At 36.0% G+C, this 27,758-nt stretch overlaps 1 protein-coding gene across 1 annotated transcript; it reads left to right on the top strand.

Annotated features, from left to right (window-relative positions):
• Positions 1-825: 825 nt before the first annotated feature.
• Positions 826-17,030, top strand: GABRA6 (gamma-aminobutyric acid type A receptor subunit alpha6). The gene is made up of 9 exons (XM_047863053.1): positions 826-863; positions 1,058-1,176; positions 1,770-1,837; positions 3,786-4,006; positions 4,090-4,172; positions 4,474-4,617; positions 5,028-5,180; positions 6,916-7,175; positions 16,677-17,030. The coding sequence occupies exons 1-9, from the start codon at positions 826-828 to the stop codon at positions 16,950-16,952; spliced, it is 1,362 nt and encodes a 453-aa protein (XP_047719009.1). The 3' UTR covers positions 16,953-17,030.
• Positions 17,031-27,758: the final 10,728 nt, after the last annotated feature.

Below are 27,758 nucleotides of genomic sequence, written 5' to 3'. Positions count from 1 at the left end.
TGGTAGGACCTATTTATATCTTAGCTTGAGATGACATATCTTTGACAGGAAGGATAAGCAAAATACATAAACACAAACAAACAAACAAACCAAACCAAACCAAACAAACCAAACAAACAAACAAACAGAAAAAAAAATTAAACCAACAGCCAGACGACCAGGAGTTGTTCTAGTGTATTGTAAGTGCTTTTCAATGAATAATTATGGGTAATTTTAAATGTGGAGGAAAGGTGCATCTGATGCCATAAAGCTGATGAAATCAGAAAGGTAACCCAAAAGGATCTCAATATTGTTAGATTTTATAAGCAGTAAGAGCTGTGTAGGAATCCTTCTGTGAACCACAGAAATAATAAATGCTGAGCCATTGGAACATAATCTCAATCAGCAAGATGCCACAGCTTTCCAGATTTTCTCACAGGGACCTGCTAATTCCATGCCAAAACTAGCAGTGGATTTCTTCCTTCTAATCTCCCCTAATGCCTTATTCAATTATTGTCACTGCTCTCCGACCATACAGTGTCCTTTCAGACTCTTGTTTCCTAACTGAGTCCACCAGAAGAGGCTGAATGTCCATCAGGATGTAGTCTAAGACCATAAGCCACCTTGTTCCACATGAAAAGGCAAAAACGAGAACAAGAGAGCAAGGGAGACCTTCAAAGTTTTTCTGGTAACCTCTTCATCTACGGATTACTGGCTGGACGCAAACAGGGAAAAGAGATATGAGGGGTCTGGAATATTACTCTAGCTGATTGGCAAAGGGGTGCTTGTTAGGAGGGAGGAGAAGCCAGGAGGAGGGTGAACTGGGGCATTGCAGTGCTCTGCAGGATGGCGTCGCCTCTGCCCTGGCTGTACATTATTCTATGGTGAGTAAGATTTTGTTTTTTCCCTTCAGCACTAAGGAAAGTGAAAGCGCACACCCACTGGGTGACTTCTGTACCAAATCATGGAAGAAGCCTGGGTGGTATGGCATGTATTTGTGGTGGAGTATATGAGGGTGGATTGGACAGCCTATTTTCTCTGAGGCTGGGAGTGAGGATCATTGACTGTCTACTCACAGGGTAGAAAATACCCTAGGGAAACTTGAAGATGAAGGCAACTTCTACTCAGAAAACATCAGTCGGATCCTAGACAACTTGCTTGAAGGCTATGACAATCGTCTGAGGCCGGGATTTGGAGGTGAGAGACAGTATCCCTACTAGACCAAACATGTGTTCTCTCCTTCTCCCTTCCTGCTGTTCTAACACCCAGAGGCTTCAGAAGGATGGCAGAGTGGTAAGGTGCAGGGGTACTGGGAAAGGCCATGTGTTCCCATCGGGTCTCTGCCCCTTCCTCTGTTCGTGACCTTTTATGAACATTATTTGAACCCTCTAAGCCTCAGCTTCCTCAGCTGTAGTGTGGGTGTATGAACAGTGCTTGCTTCATAGAGTTACGTGAGTATAGAGTGAGATTCTCCATGTAAAGCACTTTTCTTAACATTTGTCCCATTAAAGCTATCAAGATGTGTTATTGTTAGAGTTTTTATTATTAGAGTATTAACTTAGTTCTCTTGCATTCCTTAAATTCCCCCAAATTGACCAGAAAAATTTCAAAATAACACAACTGGTATGAGTTTTCAGAGTTGAAAAACCCAAGGGTTCCTGCTACTGAGATTGCTTTACGATAGGTTGCAGATTCTGACCATGAGAAGGGACTTTGTGATAAGGTCATTAATTTCAGTCTCCTTAACATCACTGGTGGTAATTGCCCCCATTCTTCTGGGCTAATTTCAGGTGCTGTCACTGAAGTCAAAACAGACATTTATGTGACCAGTTTTGGGCCCGTGTCAGATGTGGAGATGGTGAGTGACTTCTGAGTGAGGAGGGTAGTTTTATTTGGTGAAGGGAGGGCAGAGTCCCAGAACTAACAGTATTGGGCATTGTTACCAAGCTTGGTTCCAGAGTCTGAATACAATATGTGTGCTGATGCTTGGAGGGCATGGCCATTAGAGCAGATTCCTGGTTTAATCTCCCTCACATTTCACTACTTTGCTTGAATGCTTTAACCTAAGGGACTTTTTAAAGTCCTCTCTTCTGGCCACATATCATGCACTGATTTTTTTCTACAAAGATAAGATTTTCCCCATCTTTATGAAGTCCTGGTAAATTTTTAGAGTAGCAAAAAGAAAAACCAACAAAGATGATACGCCATATAAGAGTATATTGAGAATATCTATGAAACTTAAAATATAGCTATTTTCTGTGGCACATCCTTCTCAGTATATTTTACTAAACAGTAGAGAGCATCATTTGGAAAGGCTAGTATGTTGTACCTTTTGTGTTACGAATGGACCAGTAGGTGTTCTGGGAACTCTGTTCCAGGTACAGATGGCTGTAGGATTCGTAAGAGAGTATTTATAGTAAGTGGCAATGAAAATCTGAACTAGTCTTCTAGAACAAAGTGTATCATGGTATTTTTTCATAGTTCTCAGGTACTATCTCCCCCTAAAAGTAAAATATAAATACTAAAATTGAAGTAAAAATAAATCTTTATATAGTTGCCTCATTTAATTAGGAAAATGTAACTGTGGATAAGTAGTTACTGGAGACTTTTTATCTTCTGCTTTTTTGAGTTGTCAAGAAAAGAAAAAAGCAAGAAGGGAAGAAAAGAAAAAGGAGCAGTACAAGAGGAAGGGAAAGGGAGTTGGAGGGACAAAAGTAAGAAAGAAAACAGGGAAGTGAAGGAGAAGGAGGAGGACTTTATTTAAGAGATAAATGTATTAGGTCTTGAAAGAAGGGGGAGTCAGAATTATCCTGAATCCTCAATTATTTTACTATCATATTTTTCATTGACTACTGACTCACCTCCAGAATAAATAATCACAACCATATTATATTATATTATTGAAGTCTGGGGAACACTTGGAACTTCATTTTATGTATGTGTCTCATTTTTAAAGTATATTTATACAGTGGAGATTAGTTATACCCTAGACCATTATTATATAGATATATTATGTGTCAAATTATACTTTGAAAATCTAATCACCACTTGTAATAATAGGTCTCATAAAGGAACTTATAAAGTAGTCAAAGCAATTATTGGCAATATTTTGATATACTTACAAGCTGTTATTTATTATTGACTTTTGCAATGCCCTCACCATAATTCTTAAGATTTCTAATGTTATTTCATAAAAGCCACAAATTAAAACTCAAAGTTCTAATTATGCATACTTAAATGATCCTCTGAGTAATTGTGGTAACATTTGCTTTTATGTTCTCTGAGAATAATATAAAATAATTATGATGTGCAGCCAGCGTACACTTATCAAGCAAAGTTTGTCTATCCTTGGAAGTTGATTTCATGGTGCCAGGGTTCTTGGAGACACCTTTGAAGGTGGACAAGACATTGAGGGAAATGGTTAGACTAACTGATGGTGGGATGGCCAACACAAAACCTAGACTGTAAATCTTTTCATATTTTTCTTCTAAGCTAATGAAGGCAAAATTGTTAGGCCAATAGATGGAGAGGTGGATGACTAATAGAAAGGAGGAAGAATGTGGAAGAGGGTAAAGGTGAAGGAGGGAGGTTTGCACAACACAATACTATCTTTTATAATAATGTTGCAAACTTTGCGTTTGAGAAAAATAATAATTTACTGAAATCATAGTTTTTCTGATAGGCTATTGTCATAAAAAAGTTGTTTTATTTCTTAAATTTTAGAATTGGGTATATAAGCTAGTGAATCAACTATTCTTAATAAACTATCTCCCCAGTTTGCATGAATATCTTATTTTTTTTCTTAGGAATATACAATGGACGTTTTCTTCCGCCAGACTTGGACTGATGAGAGGTTGAAGTTTGGGGGGCCAACTGAGATTTTGAGTTTGAATAACTTAATGGTCAGTAAAATCTGGACACCTGACACTTTTTTCAGGAATGGCAAAAAATCAATTGCTCACAATATGACAACCCCTAATAAACTCTTCAGAATAATGCAGAATGGAACTATTTTATACACTATGAGGTGAGGTTTTCCCAATTCAGCTTCCTCTACCCAAATGATTTGTCCATCATACTAACTCGAACCATTTATTTCAATGTCCCTAGGCTTACCATCAATGCTGACTGTCCTATGAGGCTGGTTAACTTTCCTATGGATGGGCATGCTTGTCCACTCAAGTTTGGGAGTTGTAAGTTACAAAAGACTTCTGAAAGCCAAATAATGCATTCAAAATATACAATTATTTGATTATAGTCAGAGACTGGGAAGCAAAAGAGAAATGTTACTATGATATTCTCAGTGAGATTCCAGGAATATACTCACTTAATCATGTCTGTCAATCTTATAAATAGAGGTTTTAGTCACACAGAGTAAAGAATACCATTAAAGAAAACTTATGTTTGTATTTTCCTTTTTATATGGACAAGATTTGCTTTAAAAAGGAAAAACACAACTAGTCATATTCACTGCTGTTTGTTTAAAAAATTCAGATGCTTACCCCAAAAGTGAAATCATATATACATGGAAAAAAGGACCACTTTACTCAGTCGAAGTCCCAGAAGAATCTTCAAGCCTCCTCCAGTATGATCTGATTGGACAAACAGTATCTAGTGAGACAATTAAATCTAACACAGGTAAGAATTAGACCAACTCATGAATGCAACCCAGCAAGGTGACCCCAATGCACATTTTCAAAGTATATATTTCTTTCTTCTCTGCATTAGCCATCCTCAGCTACGCTTGCTGTTTTGAAGTGATGAGTAGCTTTCTTTAAAATTGATTTTGCAACCATGTGCATATAAGGATTTGTGTAACCTTGGGATGAGTAGTTTTCTATGTATGTGACACAAAGAACACCACCGAAAACAGTGAGCTGATGTATCTATCATTCACTGATTAAGTATCTTTGTCATACATTGAAATATGCCTTTGCTTGTTTTCTTCTAGCCCATGTTAATTTAAAGATCTGCAAGATTTATTTCCAGCTGCATTCTTTTTGCATACTGTCAAGAGCAATAATTCTGATATATGTGTCTTCCAACAGGTGAATACGTAATAATGACAGTTTATTTCCACTTGCAAAGGAAGATGGGCTACTTCATGATACAGATATACACTCCTTGCATTATGACAGTCATTCTTTCTCAAGTGTCTTTCTGGATTAATAAGGAGTCTGTCCCAGCCAGAACTGTCTTTGGTATGCTTCATTCTTTGGCTATACTTCACCCATCCTCCAGCAATTATTGCTTGTGTATTTTAGGGGAATATTCACACTAGTGCACTTTTTCAATCCACAAAGGAAATAGACTCCTATCTTATTCAGGCATATGTATTACATAAAATGACCCTTATATTATCCTAAGCTGTGTGGTGAATCTACAAAAAATTTGTCTTAGCAAGAATTCTGGCTGGATTCCTGTGACTTTCATGTGCCCTATTAAGGAGGCTTTTTTGTTTCGTTTTAGTTTTTTTGGTTTTTTTCTTTTTTAAAATCTCAGGATGCTTGGGTGGCTCAGTCAATTAAGCACCCAACTCTTGATTTGGAATCAGGTCACGATCTCCTGGTTCATGAGTTTGAGCCCTGCGTGGGGCTCAGTGCTGACAGCTGACCCTCTCTCCCCTCCTCCCCTGTGCTCTCTCACCCTCTTGCTCTAAAAAATAAATAAATAAGCATTAGAAAAATAAAATAAAATCTTAATTTGCTATTTCATAACTAAGGAAAAGCAGAAAAGTAACAACTGACATGTAAACCCATGAAAACAAAGGCTGATATTGAACCCTGATATATAAATTATATCTAATATATAAATTAAATCTTGCTTTTATTAGATTGAATTGTAAAATGTTGCCATTTTTTAAAATCTGAAAATAGTTAAATATAACCAACTTCCCATGGTTCAACATAAATAATGAGCTCCATTTATGATATATAGAATCACTATTAGTTTTGATGGAACAAAATGTAATAAGAGAAAGAGCTGTAAGCGAAAATATCATCAATAACAAAATCCAATTTTTTTCTGAGTTTTCATGATTATAATTTAGAAGTTCATAGGTAAGACCTGAGTTGAACTGAAATATCACATGAATTTTGACTTTTTAATTTAGTATATTTTAAAATAGACCTCCTTCTGCAAATTATAAAAGAATATCTATACAATGATGTTGACCATCTTGAAATTACATAAATTCCCCAAGTATAATACAAGACATGAAACTGTTGACAACTCAGTGATGAAATTATTTTCTCATGAGTAAATATTTTATCTTAAAATCAAGCTAGAAATTTTAAAAAATGAGGGACTTAATTTATGTTTACTATTCATACCAGATAGATTTCTTAAATATGATAATAGATATTATCATCTATTCAGATAGACCAGGAGTTCAAGGTTTTAGTACTTACATGATAATTACTTGCTGTGAGTTTTCTTAAGAAGTAAACAACTAGAATTATTTGCGAGTTAAGCTTTACAATAGTTAAACTAAATCAAATTAAAAAATATTTTTTGATCAACTCCAGTGTACATGCCACTGCACTGGGTACTGAAGGATACAAAAATTTTAATACCTATGACAGTAATTGTCAACAATTAAAAAACAAAAATAACATGGGCGCCTGGGTGGCTCAGTCAGTTAAGCGTCTGACTTTGGGTCAGGTCATGATCTCACTGTTTGTGGGTTTGAGCCCCACGTTGGGCTCAGTGCTGACAGCTCAGAGCCTGTAGCCTGGTTCAGATTCTGTGTTTCTTTCTCTCTCTCTCTGCCCCTCCCCTGCCTGTGCTCTCTCTCAAAAATAAATAAACATTAAAAAAAACAATAATAACAAAAATTACATTTGCAGAACATTTAATCCACTGACTCATTGTCATTTGATGTTATTATCAGATTCTAAATGCTAATACTGCATTTCTCATTCTTTTTCATTTTAGGGATCACCACTGTTTTAACCATGACCACATTAAGCATCAGTGCCCGGCACTCCTTGCCAAAAGTGTCGTATGCAACTGCCATGGACTGGTTCATAGCTGTTTGCTTTGCTTTCGTCTTCTCTGCTCTTATTGAATTTGCGGCTGTCAACTATTTCACCAATCTTCAGACACAGAAGGCCAAAAGGAGGGCACAGATTGCAGCCTCACCCCCAGTGACAATATCAAAAGCGACTGAACCCTTGGAAGCTGAGATTGTTTTGGTAATTGTTTACTTTTCTAATGTTACCTACCAGTTAGGAAAAGGCAGCCAAATGGTGATCACAAACAACTTAGTAGTCCAAAAATACTATTAGTTGAGCACAAGTTACATAACTCTTGTTCTAAGGCCAACTTCTTTTCCAACTTCATAGAAAAAAAGAAACCTGAAGCAGCAATCCTTCATTTATCTTTGCTCTAAACTTTTGGCATTCTTCTTTTATCATCCTCACTGGTACTAGCAGATTCCGTGCTCTCAGAGGAGATGAGAAAATTCTTCTCAGCCTTTAGATGTTTCCTTTGAACAGGTTTACTTCTACCAACTAGGGAGAATAAAGTGAAAAAGAAAAAGTTCCTAATGAAGCTTCAGAGTCTTAGGGAAATAAACAGGGACTCCTATAGAATAGACAATTTTTGTTAGAAATTGTCTATTTGCTGCTTTATTTCATGAAGGCAAGATGCTAATAATAGGTTCTGTGAATGCTGAGTCATAAGCAAAGTTTTTGATTTACGTGAAAACATTCTCATGTTCATATTTGTATATTAAATGCATATATCCCAACCTGTTCTTATTCAAAGACTTAATAATAAGTGATAAATACCTATAAAATTCAGTTTAGATTTTCTGTTGCTCAGCTCTGGTCCTCAAAGGTTTTTTGAAAAAGAAATAAATGATAGCATTAATAATTCAAGGGTCATGAATATGTCCCCAAATTTCAATTTCACATCTGAGTAAATTCTCACAACAGTTCAGCTGCACACACTTTTTTTAATGGATTTTAGAACTTATTGACAAATGCAAGTTTTTATGTCAATGCAAATTCCAAATAGTAGTTCTTAAAACAAGAAAATTTTGCTCTGTAACATCAAGTACTGCAAACACTTTGAACTAAAAATGTCTTTATAACCAATTCTTGTGAACATTTCCAAATCACGGAACCACATAAAATCTAGGTAATCCTTGGTTAACTTTAATGATAAAAATTACTATGTGTGTTGTACTTCTCAAATACTCAGGCATGTATTTGGGTAAAAAGATGATATTTTCCTATTGAAACATCTGGTTTGATATACTAAGAAACAAGTTTCTTGGTATATTACTTGGAATCTATTTTCTCCAAGGATAAGATAAAAAAAGATATAATTTAAAGATTTTTTTTCTTAAATTAGCTCTCATTAAAAAAAAAAGTTTACCGGGGCGCCTGGGTGGCGCAGTCGGTTAAGCGTCCGACTTCAGCCAGGTCACGATCTCGCGGTCTGGGAGTTCGAGCCCCGCGTCAGGCTCTGGGCTGATGGCTCAGAGCCTGGAGCCTGTTTCCGATTCTGTGTCTCCCTCTCTCTCTGCCCCTCCCCCGTTCATGCTCTGTCTCTCTCTGTCCCAAAATAAATAAAAAAAAAAAGTTAAAAAAAAAAAAAAAGTTTACCATTCTTTTTACCAGTGATCCAGACTAACTACCTCTGCTTACAAATCAAAAACAGTGTCTCAGAGGGGGGGAAATGTTAGTTACTAGTTGGTAGGAAAACTAGAAATTGATTCCATAAGTCCTGATATCCACCAGAGGCAGAGGCCATCCCCTCCCCAATAATTTCTCAAAAGTTGAAATATAAAGGAATGCATACTGCAATATAAAATATTTTCAGAATGCTAGGCCATTCCCAAAATTCTTCCCATGACCTAATGTTGTTTTCTTTATTTAAATGTTTTTTTTAAATTTTTTTTTTAACATTTATTTATTTTTGAGACAGAGAGAGACAGAGCATGAACGGGGGAGGGTCAGAGAGAGAGGGAGACACAGAATCAGAAGCAAGCTCCAGGCTCTGAGCCATCAGCCCAGAGCCTGACGCGGGGCTCGAACTCACGGACCGCGAGATCGTGACCTGGCTGAAGTCGGTCGCTCAACCGACTGAGCCACCCAGGTGCCCCTATATAAATGTTTTGAAAGGCCACAAAAATATCAATTTATAACAAAAAAGATGCTACTCTGAAGACTCAGTCGAAAACACTTGAAAATATTTTTTTCAGAAAATATTTTTGAGAATTATTTTGTTTGTAAAAATAAGTGATTATGTTATAAACTGTCTGTATATATATAGACATATAATCAATATATGTCCCAATGGCCATACATTATCTTAACATCTATAAAGAAAGAAGAATTGGTATTTATCAGAATTCAGTTTAACAGTTTTCTTTGAGAAATGCAATTAAAATCAAAAGAGAAATTCATGAAAGACAAGATAAAAAATAACTCAAATGATTTTAAATATGTTCTTTGATCTGATATTGAGATAAAAAGAAAGACCAACTTCCTTATTCAATTCTTTTGGAATATGGATCACTGAGAAGAAAATGACTTCAAATCCTTGGAGAAAGTATAGAGTTAGCATTCCCTATGTCTATTATTTTAAAGGTATAATTTATTAATAAGATGGAACTTAAGATCTCAGGTTTTCATATAAGCTATCTTCTATGATTCCAAAATAGTAACCTATAATGAGCAGGTCCTTTGGGAAGCTAGATAAAAAATGCATTTTAAATCATCTCAAAGTTGACTGCAAGTTGACTTTTTTCTTATGAAAAAAATTTATTTCTTAACCTGGTTTCACTTAAAATATTTTAAGGCAATGGAAAGCTGCATTTTGTTTCTAAAAGGCTGGTCAAAGCATAAAAATAAAAATAAAAACCAAAATAAGCAAACCTTACAATGCAAACCTTGTAGGTATCAAAAATAAATATAGATGATTACATAGAACATTTACATTTTATTTATTCATGTCAAACCTTGGCAATTTGCCTTATATAATGCAGAGGAACAAACATAAATTACACATTGCAGTTTATACAACACAATGGTATATTATGATTGCCAGGTCATTTTTTCTTTCAAATACCATGACATTTAAAAATGGCTATTCAGTTGTAATCAAAATAACATTACTTGAGTAATTTGAACATTAAAATAGCAAACCAATGTGGTGAGGTTGAAGTAAAATTACGTGCTTAGATATTTCATGTGATTCTAAGTTTATATTTTAATGTCCTCATTGCTTTTCACAAGAAACTACTTAGAATGAATATGGGAGAAAGTTTATCACTTTGATTTTGACCTTGAAATGTAATATAATAATGGCAAAGAAATTCAGGAGTTTTAAATGTAGTACTCAAACCCAAAGAGACATCTAAAACTAAATCCTCAGCAGTGTTCTGTAGACAAATGATCCTCCTGGTTTTAAGGCATTTGGAAGTAGATCCTGGGTTTTCTTTCCTTCTTCTTTTCTTTCTTCATTTCTTCCTTCCTTCTTTGTTTCTTTTCTTTCTTTCTTCTTTCTTTCTTTCTTTCTTTCTTTCTTTCTTTCTTTCTTTCTTTCTTCTTAGATTTTGAGAAGAAACTGTCCACAGCTTCTTTCTTGCTTATATGGTATCTTCCTTATTATTTTTATCTGGCATGCTCTCTTGGGATTAGAGAGTTATTCTTATCTTCATGTTTCATTAATTATTATGTGACTAGGGTATATTTATTTTGTGTGTAAGACCAAGTTTGGACCTCAATCAATTTCTGGATTTTTTTCTAGTTTCCTTGTTATTTTAAAGGTCTAAGCCCTCATTCCTATGTTCCTAAGAATGAATTCCCCCACCTATTGACACATCCAATGTGGCTTTTATTCTTCACAGGAGGTGTGATATTCTTGGTAAATTATCTACAAACAAAATTGCCCAAAATTTCATTAGCCAGGACAATAATTATATTTATACTGATTATGCTGTTTATTCATTTATTTTTTTTTTCTTTTCATCTGGAACCCATTTATTGAATACCTATGTATTCATTGAACTATTCATACCATAAGTACTTGTTAAATGTTTTTATGTTCCATATCCTCTGTAGAATGCCGGGGATACATTTAGTGATTGACATCAGTAGGGCCTCTTCCCTCACAAGCTTCTTGTTCAACAGGAAGAAAGACAAACCAATAAGCCATGACAAAACATTGTGATAAAGGTTTTGATTAGAGACGTATAGTGGCTAAGGAAGAGCCATGTGAGAATACCTAACTCGACTGGAGGGGTCATGATTCTGAAAGAAGTGATGCCTAAGCTGAGATAGAAGGATGAACCTGGTCCTGTTCTAGAAACACTAAGTCAATTGCTAGAAACTTGGGCATAGAGAGGAAAATAAGACATATTATGTCCTTTTTATAATCCCTTTCAAGGGTGGGATGATCTGCTCAGCCATTAGTATGTTTCCCTCCACCTATGTAAAGAGATACAAAGCATATAATGAAAGATTTGCCTCCTGCATTCCAAATATTGCCAAGATTTCTTTGAATACTATCATTACTCTGTAGAACTAAGGGTTAAAGTAAGCTAATGAGAGACTCTGAGTCCCTTCACCATGGTTGTGCTATTGCATAAATTATAGAGAGGGTAGTGTGGATTAGATGAGGGATGTAGGTGGTTAGTTCTTTCCCCATACCCTCTATCAAATCCCCATCCAGTATTTCCTTCTCTACCCTCTAAGCATTCCAATATGGTTTTTAGACATGTGCCCCACACCACTAACCCACCAGATTGCTGCCAATAAGCTGCTTCTTTATAGAAATTCTGGAATCGTTTCTGTCCCAATTCTACCAGCTATTACGTAGATGCAAGAAAATTTGATGGAATTTTTATTTCTTTCATAATAATTAATATAATAGTGTTTTTTTTTAAATATCAAGTACTAAATGTTTTCAAAAATGTTTTCTCTTGGAGTGCCTGGGTAGCTCAGTCGGTTAAGCATCTGACTCTTGATTTCGGAGCAGGTCATGATCTCACAGTTCTTGGGGTTGATCCCCGCATCAGGTCTGTGCTGAGTGTGGAGCCTGCTTAAGATTCTTTCCCTCCGTCTCCCTCTGCTCCTCTGGCACGTGTCATCTCTCTCTCTCTCTCTCTCTCTCTCTCTCTCACCCTCAAAAATATTCTCTCTTATATTTGTTGCCCTGTTTGCTGGTTCTAAAAACAGATGCTTTGTTTGTTCCTTGAGTAATGCAGACCTGGTTAGAATCTCTCTCTTGTGAGGTAACCCATTGCCCCCTCCTCTATAACATATTAGATTCACTGAACGTCATATCAAAATTGCCTTAACCACTTTCCAAATGTCTTATCCTTACATCAAATAACTGATTGTCATAAAGTCCACTTTGACTCAAAGTACCTTTGCAATGTGGCATTACTTAAAACAAAGCAGTACTCTATAAATACCCAGAGCAGGATGGCATTCAGCAGCAGGGGAGCGCTGGAAAAATTCAAAACCACAGGTGTTCCACTCAAAACAGTGACAGCCCCAAGCTGAGCCCTCATCTGGACTCTGACAAAAACCTATTTTACCATCAGCTGAAGCTGCTGGGCTTACAATAGAGCAGGCGGGGTCTGATGCAAACCTGTATCTTGAATGGCTTGCAAAATTGGCTTTCTTTTCATTTCAGAAATTCAATGTGATTCTTCTAAATCATAGTCCAGTTTTCTGTATTGCAATTCCCAATTATGCAGGAACTGATTGTCCAGCATGTGGGTTAGCCAGGCCTCTTGCATTTCCTTGAGCATATCGTATTTACTGCCTGCTAGAAATACCCCCCAATCACTGCTGGGCAGTGAGATAGCTGTGACTCTAAATCAGTGATACTCAGCGGTAAGACTTTTCTCCCCAGAGAATATTTGGCAATGTCTGGAGATATTTTTGGTTGTCACAACACTGGGGAGTGGGTTGCTGCAGGTATCCTGTGAGTAGAGTGCAGGGATGCTGCTCAACGTCTCATGATGTACAGGACACAACAAAGAAGTATGCTACACAAAAGGTCAATAATTCAGTGGTTGGGAAGCCATGCCCTGAACCTTAAAGCTGATGGGAAGAAACCACAAAAATGATTAAGAGTGTGATTGGTAGCATCACAGGCACTGCCAGTTATTGTGTGAACTTCCTGCTTAAGCCTTCATTTGTTCATCTTTAAAATGAAAATAATACTATTACCCTATAGATTTTTTCTAGGAATAAGCAAAATAATGCATGCAAAATGCTGTGCAGTGCTTGTTACTGGTAAGCATTTAGATACGGTACTTACAGTATAATATGAAACAACATACTAAAATATAATGTAAAACAATCATAAAACTTTTTTTTCTCTTCTTTGCCTGACTAAGAAATTCTGGAAATTTTTAGATTTTCATTCATTTGTTGAATCAGCATATGCTTATTAAGAATATATTCTGTTCTATGCACTGGCTAGGCACTGTGGGACACTCATACTTAAGAATAATACGCCCTGTGAGGTGCCTGGGTGGTTCGTCAGTTAAGCATCTCACTTAGGCTCAGATCATGATATCGTGGCTCATGAGTTCAAGCCCCACATGTGCTCTGTGCTGACAGCTCAGAGCCTGGAGCCTGCTTCAGATTCTGTGTCTCCCTCTCTCTCTGCCCCTTCCCTGTTTGCAATCTGTCTCTCTCTCTGTCAAAAATAAATAAATATTAAAACAATTTTTTTTAAATGAAGAATATATGCCCTCTACCAATAAGTGGATTTCACGTCAGGAAAGGAGATAAGGCACAATAATGTTAAGAAGGAAGAATGTAAGAACATGATAATAACTTTAAGGCAAAAAAGTATTCTCTGTAATATATATATATATATATATATATATATGTAAAATATCTATCCATCTATCTATAAATCTATTATATAAATATATCTTACATTTTCTTCCTCAAATTCTTAACAAAAAGAAAAAACTTAATTCCTAACTTTAAAGATGGAAACTTCATTTAGTAGGTAAGTAGTATATGTGGAATTGCAATCCAGGGCTCTTTGACTCTCCTGTCTTAACTCTTCAGCAAGCCTCCATAGAGATTGTTTGGAGAAGTAGATGAGGAAATGGCAAATCTTTAATTCCAAGGTAATGTCATTAATTTTTTCATGGTGTTTGGTCTTGAGTGATGTTGCTTAACGCTGGACAAAAGTCATTTGGTAATTCTTATTAAGTTATGTGTGACAATGCCAAAAGATTGACAAATACCTTTTTGCCCCATAGCTCTAAAGAGGGGAAGATAACACAATGCTTTATATTTTTGTGGCAGATTATGTTTTATAATCACTTTTTTGTCTCAATGAATTTTTTTTATGTCTACCCTGTTTCTCCTTAAAAAAGAAATGAACACAGGCAATGCATGCCATTAAAAATCAAAGTGAGTTTAAAAAGAGAATCTGCTTTAAAGGCTTGCCCTCTTTCTACTCCATCACGATCCTTAGAAATTTTACTAGAGTAAAATTTTTTAGTGTTCCATGGATCTGGGAGGAGGATAACTCTTTTTGGAAAATGCAACAGTAATACATTTTGCTCTTTTATGTGGAGAATATTTCAATAACATACTCAATGGCTGAAAATTCCAATTAGAATCTGAGATACACAATAGAAAGTTCTTGAAAGAAGTTACTGTGTTTATTTCCTAAGACAGGCAGCATACACTGAGACCAAAATACCACTACTCTGGTCCTATCCTCATACTGACTGGTGACCCTGAGCACAGTAGTCCTTATTTGTCACATGTTTTTTAGTAGAAAGTGTCACTTATTTCCTAAGGTCAGCAGACTGAAACCTCTACTATTTTAAATTATCTTCTACTCCCAAGACCTATGATTTATTTAATTGTGTCCAGAATACCTAGCTCAATTCTGCGCCAATACCTAACAAATAAAGATACACTTTCCTTGAAATTCACCATGGGCGTGAGAAATAAAACTTGACTATAGAGATTCATTTTTGTTTTTGGTGAAGAGAGAGATTTTCCCATGGTCTCTAAAAGCACACTGGGCTTGAACTGTCAATGATGTCTATTATTATTTAGATACTCAGTAAATTCCATGACAAATCAAACAGCAAAATTCAGGAGAGGAAGATAGAGAGAAGAGGTTCTTGGAATTGTTGTTTCTCACACTCCAAATGTCACCACATCGGCAGGTCACTCTGGTCCTGTGGCTCAACCAGCACAGGGGAGGCAGCTGCCTCATCCTGTTGCCGCGGGGTTGCTGGCTAAAGCCACAGGAGTCTGCCCATGTGAGTAACATACCCTGCCAGGCATCAAAGTGGTGATTTTGCTGCCAGGGAGAAAACAAGGCAGTTTTACAAGAGCAGAGATAATGTACAGCAAGTGTTCGAAGGCAGACCCAGCAACGACAACCTGGCCACAAGGAGAGTGACTGTTACAGGATGTAGACAGGAAAAGATACAAATCAAATGAAGATTCCCTAGTCTCTAACAGTATGAAAAGAGGCTAAAGCAAACAGAATTAGAGTCTCTGAACTAGACCCAATCCTTCAGAGTAAAAACAAGAAAATGTGGGGATGATGAAACAAGCATTGAAATTGACCAGCGTAGTTTATTACTAGTCACCATAGCTGTGCAACTATGGATGAGGCATTTTCACCTCCACCCTCTGGACTTGGACTTCTCACCTAACAATTAATATGCTAAATATCTCTTTCAAGACAAAAATTAGTTGTCTCATGATTTCAAATGATAAAAAAGAACATATAACAATTCTGAGGTCAGTCAATGAATCATTTTTTGGTGACTTAGAATGGAGGGAGACCAGTGGAGAAGTTCTGAATGGGAAGCAGAAAGCTCTCAATATAAAACTTCTGGGCTTAAGAGGCAATTGTATTTCAAGGAATGAACAGTCATCCCATGCAATTTAAAGGTATTGATACTTTGCCACTGGCTTTTCACATATACAAGCACCTTAATATTTTTTGTTGTTGTCATCTCAGCTGGTTCAAATTTATGAATGTGTGATGATAAAGATGTAGGCTAGAAGAATGATATCAACTAACTGAACTGCTATATTTTCTTCTTTTTTTAGTGTTTGTTTATTTTTAAGAGACAAGAGTGCAATCAGGTAAGGGGCAGAGAGAGAGGGAGATACAGAATCCAAAGCAGGCTTAAGACTCTGAGCTGTCAGCACAGAGCCCAATATGGGGCTGGAACCCACGAGCCATGAGATCATGACCTCAGCCTAAGTTGGATGCTTAATCAACTGAGCCACCCAGGCGCACCGCTATATTTTCTTATATTAACTAATTGTCCATATATTCCAAAGTGAATTCCCCTCTCGTTGCCCACACTCATTGCCCTATAGGCTTATGCATCACTAGCAATTGCAAGTGGCTAGATAAGCCTTTGTAACACGGTTCATCTCTTCCTAATAGCCTAATGTTCAACACAGTTTCTGGGATGTGGAATATGCTTGGCATCAACTTCTGATGGATTAAATTATAGGATGTTAGATAGAAACAAAACATTTTTTTAAATTAACACTTTCTTGGAAAAGCAGCACTATCAAATACTATTAACAATTTGCTAATATTTTATCTTACATAGTAAGTAGTCAATAAATATCTGTCAGTGATGAAAAAGTGAATAACTAAGTAATCTCTAGTCTTTTACCTAGGCTGAATTTTATGTCTTTTCCCTACAGCATCCTGATTCCAAGTATCATCTGAAGAAAAGAATCTCCTCTCTGACCTTGCCAATAGTTCCATCCCCTGAGGCCAGCAAAGTCCTCACTAGGGCTCCTATCTTACAGTCAACACCTGTCACACCCCCACCACTATCTGCAGCCTTTGGAGGCACCAGTAAAATAGACCAGTATTCTCGGATTCTGTTCCCTGTTGCATTTGCAGGATTTAACCTTGTATACTGGGTAGTTTATCTTTCCAAAGACACAATGGAAGTGAGCAGCAGTGTTGAATAGCTTGCAGCCAGGATAACTTCTATTCTATAAGTTCTCATTTTCTAATTTTTAAAAATAGCATTAAGAATTGTATGGATGCTTTTCTGAACATTGAAAACCTGTAACACATAGCTTTGAGTAAGCATATTTGGGCCAAAAAGCAATAATGTTACCCCTCAAAACTGGAAGTTGAAGGTTGTTGAAAACTGACTTTTCTATATGTTAGAGGAAGAATTTGTATGAGAATAAGATGCCCTGAAGATGAATTTGCCAATCTTTGTCTTTCAATGTTCAATATTTTAATTGTCACTGTGAAGAGCATTAACCACAAAGATAAAATAAGAAATGCTAATACTTCCAAAGGTTGCCTTAAAATATGTTTATTTTGGCTTAGTTGTCAAAGAGTACACAATATAAATAGTCTAAATATTTATCAGTAGGTTAATACCAGCATGTTGAAGGCCTTTGTGCTAGTAAAATGGTTTCCAGTGACATTGTTAAGCCTGTATTAACAATTAACAGTTAAGCCTGAACTTAGCCATTTGTTTTTAACCTTGCTGTGCTATTTTACCTCAATAAATACATAAAGTATGCATATGTATATCGCTTTAATTAAGCTGCAGTACAGTGGTGTTTTATCTTATTAGGAGCTCCTTTAAAAATAATATGCTCATCATAATTCCATGAGATTGTAGAAAAAAATGAGACTATAAGGAAACTTTGTTATATTTTGACTGTGGTTATATCTCATATTTTCTACCTTTTTAAGTATGCCACTAAATAAAACAAAAATAAACATGGTTCCCTGGATCTGGTTAATAAAGATAGGGAAAAAGAGCTTTCTCTTAAATATGAAGGAATGAAGTGGTTACCTCTACCCAATGTTAGAGTCCCCAGTGATTCTGACAGGTAGAAGGTATGGGACAGGCAGTCTCAGTCATCTCACTCTAAACAGAGTTAAGTTTGTATTCACAGAGACGATTTTTCATGTCTTTCCTGCTTCACTCAACATGCTTTTGGTTGTAAGATGAATAAGGTCTGAGCATCCAGTGTATAATATGACAACTAGAGTACAGCACTATATTACACAATTAAAATTTGGTAAGAGAGTAGAACTTGAATGTTCTCAGCCAAAAAAAAAAAAGGTAAATATGTGAGGTGATAGATACATTAATTGACTAACTCAGTGGGGAGAATCATTCATAATGTATTCATATATCAAATCATCACATTGTACACTTTAAATACCTTGTGATTTTGTCAATTATACCTCAATAAAGCTGAAAAAAATTAATTGAGACTATTTCTCTTTTTATGCTATCCTACTTCTCCCTGATTCTAAGTCCAGCCATGTTTTTCCCATATTGAATGATACTCTTAGAGAAACAGGAACTAGGAGTAGGAAAAAGCATGTGATGTGGTTTGTCCAAACTGATAAACTCTTCATTGCTGTTGTTGGGGCTTAAATATCATTGATATCACCCTGAGCTATGAATGCAGAAAAAAAACATTTTGAGATTACTACTCTTGAGTTAATACAGAAAAATGGGAAAATTCTACAGCCTAACAAATGACAAGTTAATTGAAATAGCTGTCTACTAAGGGCGGCGGGGGGGAGACAGAGAACTCCATCCAACATCTCCATTAACTAGCTCTGTGACCAAATCTCTTGGTCTCTGGGAGACTTCCTTCTATTCTCAGCTATAGGATAAGAGGGATGGATCAGATGCCCTTTTGAGGTCCTTCCATTTTGAACAATTTATACTTGTGTCATTCCTATTCTTTTCTATGTAAATTAAATTAGTCTAATTATATAGGGCCTGTTTCTGTTTTAGAAAGTACATTAAATGCTAGGCAGAGGTTAATCATCTTATACTCTATGTTACATTTAACCTTCCTCACAAATCAGTAAAGTATGTACCACTATTATCTTCCATTTATTTATTTATTTATTTATTTATTTTTGAGAGTGAGAGAGTTGGGGGGTGGGGAGCAGAGGGAGAGGTAAAAGAAGAATCTTAAGCAAGCTCCACACGCAGTGCAGGTCCTGATGCAGGGCTCAACCTCACAATCTTGAGATCATAACCTGACTTGAAATCAACAGTTGGACATTTAACCTAGTGAGCCACCCAGGCACCCCAGACTTCCATTTCAAATAAGAAACCAAGGTACAGAGAAGATAACTAATTTTCTTCAAAAGCCAGTGGCACTCAGATGGTATAACTGAGAGCCACACCCACATAGTGCGAATCCATAGCTTGTTCACATAGCCATAACCATACATATCCTCATCAAACCCAGTGTAACTCTGTTCTTTAATCCCCTCCAGAATTCTCTCATCTCGTCTTTCATTTCCTGTAGTAATTTTCTGGTGTTCTGACATCCTTCCTGCCGCGTCCTCAGCAATCATTCTACATTTCACTGCAAAGGACATTACTTTCAGTCAACGTTTATGCTTAGAACTGAAACAGATAAGTAAGACCAATTAAACTCATTAGATATTAGAGGCAGATTTCACCCCAATAAAATGATCTTAAAAATCCATAAAATTATAAAACTTCTGAATTGCTAAGGATTTTAGAGAATACTATTTCTCAGTGTATGTCACGGAGTGGTGATAGATGTTAAATGAAAATAAAGCAGTTTTTCTAATCAAGTAATTTGGGAAGATGTGCTGAATCAGAGTAAAATAAGTTTCTTTTCTGTTGGACTTCTCAGAGCCTTTATTATGTTTATGTGCATTATGATTCTCTCACAGATTGCTACAGTATTTAACATTTCCCAAATCCCCTCAGCCATAGGTATTATTTTGCAGGGAGACAGTGTTAGGACTAGTATTCCCCAGAAAAAAAAATTGGGAAACATCACCTTAGATATTATTTGTACAATCCCTTCTATAACCACCCACCAGTTAAACAGGTAAGGAATTGAGTCTGAATGGGGACATGAGTTATCCCAGTCAACACAAATTAGAACTGTATAAAACAGAAACCAGATTAGGTATTTCAATAAAGAGAATTTAATACAGAAGAAACTGATGAATGAGCAACATAGAGATAGTAACTATAGGAGTAGACACCAAAAGAAAGATGGTACTATTCACAGAGCCTAGAAAGTTAGGCAAGAGGCCTTCTAGAGCTGGACTCCATTATGTGAAGAGAAGACACCACCTGGATGGTGTAAGTAGCTCAGCAGCTCAGAGAAGGAAACCCCAGAGCTGGGAGTCAGACAAGGACAGGGTGCCACCTGCCCGATGCTGGAATCACAGGTAATTGGAGAAGGGCACCTCGGGGCTGGGTCTCAGACCTCTGTGGTCTGCCCATGTGCTGCTGGGATCTCAGTCACGTGCCAAAGAACACTTGCACATTTAGGATCAGTCTCGCAAGGAGGAGGTGCTGCTTGACTGCAACTGATACCTTCGGGAGACTGGCTTTGGAAATACAAAGCACTGAAGACTCTAATCAACTGTTTTTGCAAGGTGAAGGGTAACATTAAAAGGCAAAACAAATTGATAGAAAGGAGAATGTTCCTTTCTCTTTCCACCTGCTTTCTAATCTTCCTCCAGCACCTTCTACTAGAATAACGTGTCAGGGGAAGAAAAGAAATGGAAATTAAAGAGTTCCCGGCCCAGCATCATAAAATAGGGTATAGAAGGTTGGATTTGGAGATGACAGAAAAATGCTTAATAACAGACATACTTCACCCTGTCAGTTAATTGATATCACACATTCACTTCTGTATATGTATGCTGACTCCCAACCAGAAGATGCAATTATCCTTGATGCAAACAAAATACTCTCAACATTTGTCCAAAAAGGAAATATACAAGATCCACACAGCCATCATATCCATTTCTGGGCAGCAGTTACAGTATCCATTTCTGAGTGATGACATTTAATCCAATATAATTACAGTCACACTTGAATAATCTGTTTCCCAAAGAGTCCATTGTAAGCCTTTCTATGATGAAAACACCTTTATGTAGAACACTAAAGGGATAGGAGAAAGGAGGTCAAAAGAAACTATTTAATATATACAAATATCAATTAGTTTAAATGCCCATGTGATCTTTAGAGATATCTAGAGCTATATATATTTAGGAAAGTAATAGCGAGCAAGGAATGGAAATATTCATACCTTGTATAATTCCCATATCTGTAATTAGTTACATGATTGTAGTTGACACAATAACACCCTTCCTCTACTACTTTTTTTTTTTTAGTCGGCCTGTCAACTGGTTGATTTGCAGTTTTTTATCTAACAGAATCACTGAAGGATCTGAATTCAAGAGCAGGAGTGTCTTCTCACATCCAGGAAGGTGGATTGTTTCCATTATAAGAAAGTCTTAGGAAGCCTTAAAGTTCTAAGATTCTCAGCCCTGCTCAAGTCCACTCAGCTGTCACCATCCAAGTTTTAGCCTCACTTTCCTTCCCAATTAATATCCTGACTCTCTCATGAGATACATGGCCAGTGTAAGATTTTGATTTACATTATAGTTCTATAATCAGCACAATTAAAATCTGCATCGACTTTTTAGGAGAAGCCAGCCCTATGGCTACTAGAAATAAGAAATTCTTTTGAGACTGCCGTAGAAGGTCTTTTGTTCTCTATAACTTCAACTGAGAAGGAAAAACCCTGAGCTTATACTTGTCTGCCTGTTGATTCTCCAATACAGTCAGAAGCAGACCAACCACCCATAGTTCTTGTAGTCATCATAACTACCATAAAAATTAAGTATTGAAAGCACTTGATTCTCAGGATTACTTCATTACATCATCAGCAAGAGTGACATTTTTAATTAATTGTGATGTGACTTCATATTATTAATTACTACTATGTCATTTCCTATTGGAAAGGAGATCGATGCTTCATTAAAGGACATGGACATGATCAAATAAACCTCAGAGTCTCCTGGTATCAAGTGCAGTTCAGATAGAGAAATAGCTGTTATCCTTAAAACTATGGGAAAAAAGAAGAAGGGCTAGGAATATCATCTTGGAAAGATTCCAAAGAGCCTGGGCCCAAACTTTTAAAAGAGGTCAATGCCTGGGTCACCACGAGGCTAGATCTGGGAATGCATAAGCACCTAGAGGCAGAACTAAGTACTCCTGCCAGAGGGGAGGGCCATAGAAAAACAGACTAAGATGGAATGAGGAAGCCCTTCTTCTTTTCTCTCCTTTCTTCTCATCTCCCTAGAGGGCTTCCTATTCCCAGAACTGAGTAGGAAACATCTTAAAGGGAGAAATAAAGCTGTGCAGTTCAGTACCGGTGTTACAAAACATAGGATAAATTTGCAACCGAGAGACAATAGTTTAAATATGAACACAGACTGGAACCTAAACTATTCTGATGTCCGGTTTAAGCTCTCTAAAACACTACTTCATGGTTGGATTTCAGGAACCATAATGAGCTGGTGGTAGAGCCATTAGGAGCAGAAGGACTTGTTGTCAGAAAGCACTTACTGGTAAAAACCTACTTCCATATGTCATCATCAAATGAATTTATATATGGAAATTGCTTAGAACAGTGTCGGGTATATATAAGGCACCATAATAAGTGAGTGTTAATAACATCATCATCATCACCATTATCATCACCTTCATCACGTCATCTCATTATATACTGGTACTAAGCGTTGATACACAATTGATAAGATTAAAATTATAAATATTCCATATCAGGTCTATGAAATTTGTAATCATAAAGTTGCTTATAACAAATATTTGCAGATGAAAAAATAAAATGTGTACTATCACACCAAAACCAAACCAAAACAAAACTACAAATTGCTGTAGAAAAGTCTGAGTGATATGAGGTGTTAGTAACACAAAGGGTACATTTTCAAAGAGTTCTTTGGTTTACAAATATCTTTAACCCAGATTTTGTCCATCTAATGCTTTCTGCCCCAGAAACATTGAAAGCAATTATTGTCTTAAATTCTCCAGAACCTGAGCTAGAAGGAACATTCATCTCTCTGACTATGGGTGTTCACAAGCATGTGGGTAACTATTGGGGGAGACCTATAGACCGGCACTATGCTAATTTAATGTCCCTTTGAATGGGAATTCTTCCAGACTAGATGCTTTATGTACAGTCATAAAGATAATATGCAAATAGACTTTTCCTGCATTTCTTAAATTAATTTGCTTGTTTCTCAATTACTACAAAATGAATTGGCAGACAACCTTCTCTGTTTAACTTTCACATATTAGTTCTAATTGAACACATTAAAATCTCATAATTTATTTACTATCCTTGGGTTATTTTTTGTTAGTGGTGGTAGCTAGTTAATTCATTTACCTGACTTTTATATTTATCCATATGTTAATGTAACAATGCCTCGCTTTTATCTGTATTTTGCTTTTCTAAGGATTTTAATTTTTCATAAAATTGATAACCTGATGCTTAGCCCAAAATTCCCTTCAACTCCCACCACCATCCACAACTAGGCAATACTCAAAGTAAATAAACCAAAATATAGGTATTGAGAGGCAAGTATTTTACTCACAGTAGAATCACTACCTTCACTCAAAGCCTGTTCACTCATATATTAAACCTAGTTCACTCTAATTTGTTTCTTACCCCAAAGTGGAAGAGACAAGTAAACTGTGGAGAAACAGGAGGGGCTTTAGAATCAGGCAGACCAAAAGTAGAAATGACAGCAGATAGAAAGCAGTGAGGCAGAAGAATATAAAATATATAGGTGAACCATCAGCAAATCACTTCACTTCTCTGAGCCTCCATTTCTACATCTTTATAATTGGGAGATTTTATTAGATGCTTTCCAAAATCCTTTAACAACCTAAATTTCTATTATTTTACAATAATTGTATAATGAATTTTCAGTGACTCCGTTTAAAATATCTTAAGAGTGAGTTAAAATATTTTAAAGCATTTCTACTATAAACAGTTAAAGTAAAAATGGTTTAGTCTTAGTATGAGTAAGTACATGTATGAGTGAAGCATTTTTATAAGTATAGTAAAACCTTGGATTATGAGTAACTTGCCCTGTGAGTGTTCCTCAAGACTAGCAAACATTTCTAATACATTTAACTTGATAAATTAGCAATGTCTTGCAATACGAGTAGTAAATGATGCTAAATGTCACATAAACACAACTGAGCCAATGTTTCTTGAAAGTCACTTTGATATACAAGTGCTTGGGCTTACAAGTGTGTTTCTGTAATGAAATATGCTCACAAACCAAGGTTTTACTGTATTGGATATATTATTTGATTTAATCTTTACAACAATTCAATGAAGTGTATTCTGTTTATACACATTTTACAAGTGAGGAAACAATCTCACAGAAGGGATGTTAATTGCACAATATCTCATGGTGAAATAAGATCCACAATCCATTTTTGTCTTCTGCAAAATTTTGTATTACCTCCTCAAGTAGTACAGATAAACACCCTATACCTGCATGGTGCTTCTGCTTTATTCCTGGGTCACAGGCAAACAGCAAATTTCTGGTTTGCAAAGTTGAACGTGTAACTCTTGGTTATGTGGTACTCTACCAATCACAGCTCATTGATGAGGAGCCTGGCCCCTGCATCTGGCTATCTGCAGCCATAGGTTCTGCTGTTTTACCAGGTAGTCCCAGTTTCTGCAGGAGTATTCAAATGATTAAACATGATTCTCACTGCTGTGCCACCATATGACTTGAATACCAACTTATCACCAAGGGATTGCAGATACATATAGTTTTATTTTTTGAATATGACTAATTGCCTATTTTTTAAAATCTATATTATTTCAGGGTATTTGAATTGAGCAGGAATGCACAAATATCTGCTGTGACATCTTGATCAGAAGTTATTACCCCCCTTTTGTTCCTGTAAGCATTCTATAAGAGTGGAAATAACACACATGAGGCAATACCTCACAGAAGACAGCATAGACTGTGAGGGTGTCTGGTACAGCTAAACCCTTTTTAAATATGCCATCTTAGGCAAGTTACTTAAATTCTCACCACCTTGGTTTTCTCATCTGAAAGCTGGAGATAATAATAGTTCTTATCTTAAGAGGTTGTTGTGAAGATAAAATGAGTAAAATATCATCTTATATAAAGTAGCGTAGAAAAAAATGGTCATTACTGTTAGCTGACTACAGAACTATGACTTAGGAGTCCACTGATAATTTGAGACAACTGAAGGCATTTGGAATCTATTTTTCTTTATTTACCTAGTGTCTAGTGCAGTATCTGATATCTTACAGATGCTCCATACATTTTTCATTGAATGTCATTTTAATGTTGTTAATGTTGTTTGTTTGTTTTTGTCATCTCAAATGGACCTAAACTGCTAGCCTTGCTTAACTGAAAATTCATATAATATTCTAAGTAGTTTATTTTTATAAAATCTGTTAAGGAAGGTATTATTAAGATCTCTCCTCCCATCTTTTACAAAGAAAGTCATAGAAGTTGCTCACAGTCAGCAAAGAAAAGCAGAGTCAGAATTTGCATCCAGTTCGGTCTTGTGTGTGAACCAGAACACTTTGTTGCTTCTCTCCTAGCCTATTATATGCTAGTTTATGAGAAAGAGCTTAGAATACTGAGAAGCATATGCCAATATAAGACATTTGCATATTAGCAAGTTTATAGCAGTAGCCTCTTAATTAGTTCTTTAGCAAATCAGGCACCTCTGTTTCCTGGTTTATGAGTCTATCCTAGACACTGAAGAGCAATATTTAGGATAGACTAGAAGAAGGTGGAGTGCTGTCTCCATTCCTATATAGGCAATGCAAGTGGGTCAATTAGCCAGTATGCACATTATTCATATCCTTTCATCTTTCTAGCAACTGTCCAACCCTTTTCTCACTATCATTAGCAAAAATATGTTTCAATCAGACATTGAATGCATTGTGACATTCATTAGTAGATGATCATAAAGTCATTTGGAGAAAGAGAAACACCAGTACGTGTATACAATTACCTATGAATTTAGTTCATCATTTTCACTTCCATGCTCCACTGTACTCATTTATAAAATAAGGATACCAAAATTACTTCTCTAAAACCATGGAGCTTAAATTTTGATATAAAGATCCCTCTACAGTGCCTGGTACATATGCAGAGACCAATAAACCATAGCATACTGCGAATAGCAATTAGGATAAACGTTGCAATTTTAAAATTAAAATATCCATAGAATAATCATTTTTAAAGTAATTGTGGCCAATTCTTCATTTATCCCACAATTATTTAATTCATATCAAGTGTGGCCATCAGGCTGTAAAGAAGGCTCACATAGACAGGACAATAAAGAATTGTAATTCAAACCTGTAGATTGTTTTCTGTCTTTTCTCTTTTTGTCTTAATTCATTTCCCATTATTAATCTGACACATAAACTTCATTCATTCAGACTGAATGGCATTTACCATGTGTCAGAGCTGTGTTGAAATTAAAAAAGAAAAAAAAAACACAAGTAATGTATACCCCATGCCCTCAAGGAACTCAGTCTAGTGAAAAAGAGAGAAACATCAACAGATAATTAGAATCTAGGGAAGGAAGTGCTAATAGAGATATTTGTAACACAATATGGCAGTAATGAAGAAGACATGGGTGAGTGAGTGCCATGCTCTGCTAGGGGCATTAAGTAACACAGGAAGAGAAGAGTGATCTTTGCCAAATTGGCTCACTCCCCAAACTTGTTCATTTTGTTTTTCAGTGGAAACTGCTACAATGGAACCTAAGAGATATGAAGACAAAGTAGAAATATCCATAGGCTGATTCTTATACATTCCTTTTCCATGGCCCAGTTGAAAACAGAGGACATTAGAAAATTGAGTCAAAGAGAATTCTAAAGGACCAAATAAAGAATTCACCTAGTAGTTCGCTGGACAAAGAAACATCATTTCATCTCTTCTCATCCTCTGTCCCTCCATTTATTTTCAGTATGTCAAGTGTTTGGAATACATTGTCTTACTTAACACTAAGTAAGTTCAATGAATTAGAAATTAATAACTCAATTACAAAACTGCAAAAAATTAACTGGTAGGTTTTGGCCAAGTCTACAGAGCTGCTTAGTGGTAGTTAAAATCCAGTGTTTGTCCCCAAATACTTTCTCCTAAATCACTTTACTACACAGCATCAGTACATTACAAGAATAGGAGCACATTATTTCTAAGATCATGTCCAATTCAATAATTCAGTACATACTAAATACTTTGAGAAAATTCCTAATTTAATTTCTCCCTTAACCATGATTCACTTATTCAGTTGAAAAATAAAAAGAAAGACCTAGTTAGATGTATGCTTTGTACATACTTCGGGCATACATAGGATCGTAACCTTGTACACACATTTGTACAAACTTGAAATAGTTTTAGAGCATCAGCTGGTCATTGTTTCCCCTGGCAGTTTTCATTTCAATGGATAAATATTGATATTGGACATAATGAAAATAATACTATTTTGAATTTGTACAATGTATTTAAGAAATTTAAATATTAACAGAGCAATTAAATTATCAGCTTCTTATAGTGAGGAACAAATATGTTAAAGAATTTGGGCAAGAATGCATAGCAAATTAATGGAAGAGCTGATAAGTTCATGAAGCCTGTGGATTCAATTTAGTTATTAAAGTCTTATTTAGAAAATAAGAACTTAGAATTCACTACACTGTGGTATCTAATTGCTTTTTTTGAAATACCATCAAATTCATGAAATAAATCTGTAAGATAATCTATTTTTGGCCACATGAAAGGAACATATGTGGTATTATTGGAATACTTCATCCTACTCTAGGTAAGGAGGTAATTAGTGTTAAAAATAAAGCTGGGGAAGATACTTCTTAAAGTAAAATGGGCATCTTTATTCATCT

The sequence above is a fragment of the Prionailurus viverrinus genome, chromosome A1, assembly GCF_022837055.1.
Source record: "Prionailurus viverrinus isolate Anna chromosome A1, UM_Priviv_1.0, whole genome shotgun sequence".
NCBI lineage: Eukaryota > Metazoa > Chordata > Mammalia > Carnivora > Felidae > Prionailurus > Prionailurus viverrinus.
This window is presented reverse-complemented; position numbering and strand designations above follow the sequence as displayed.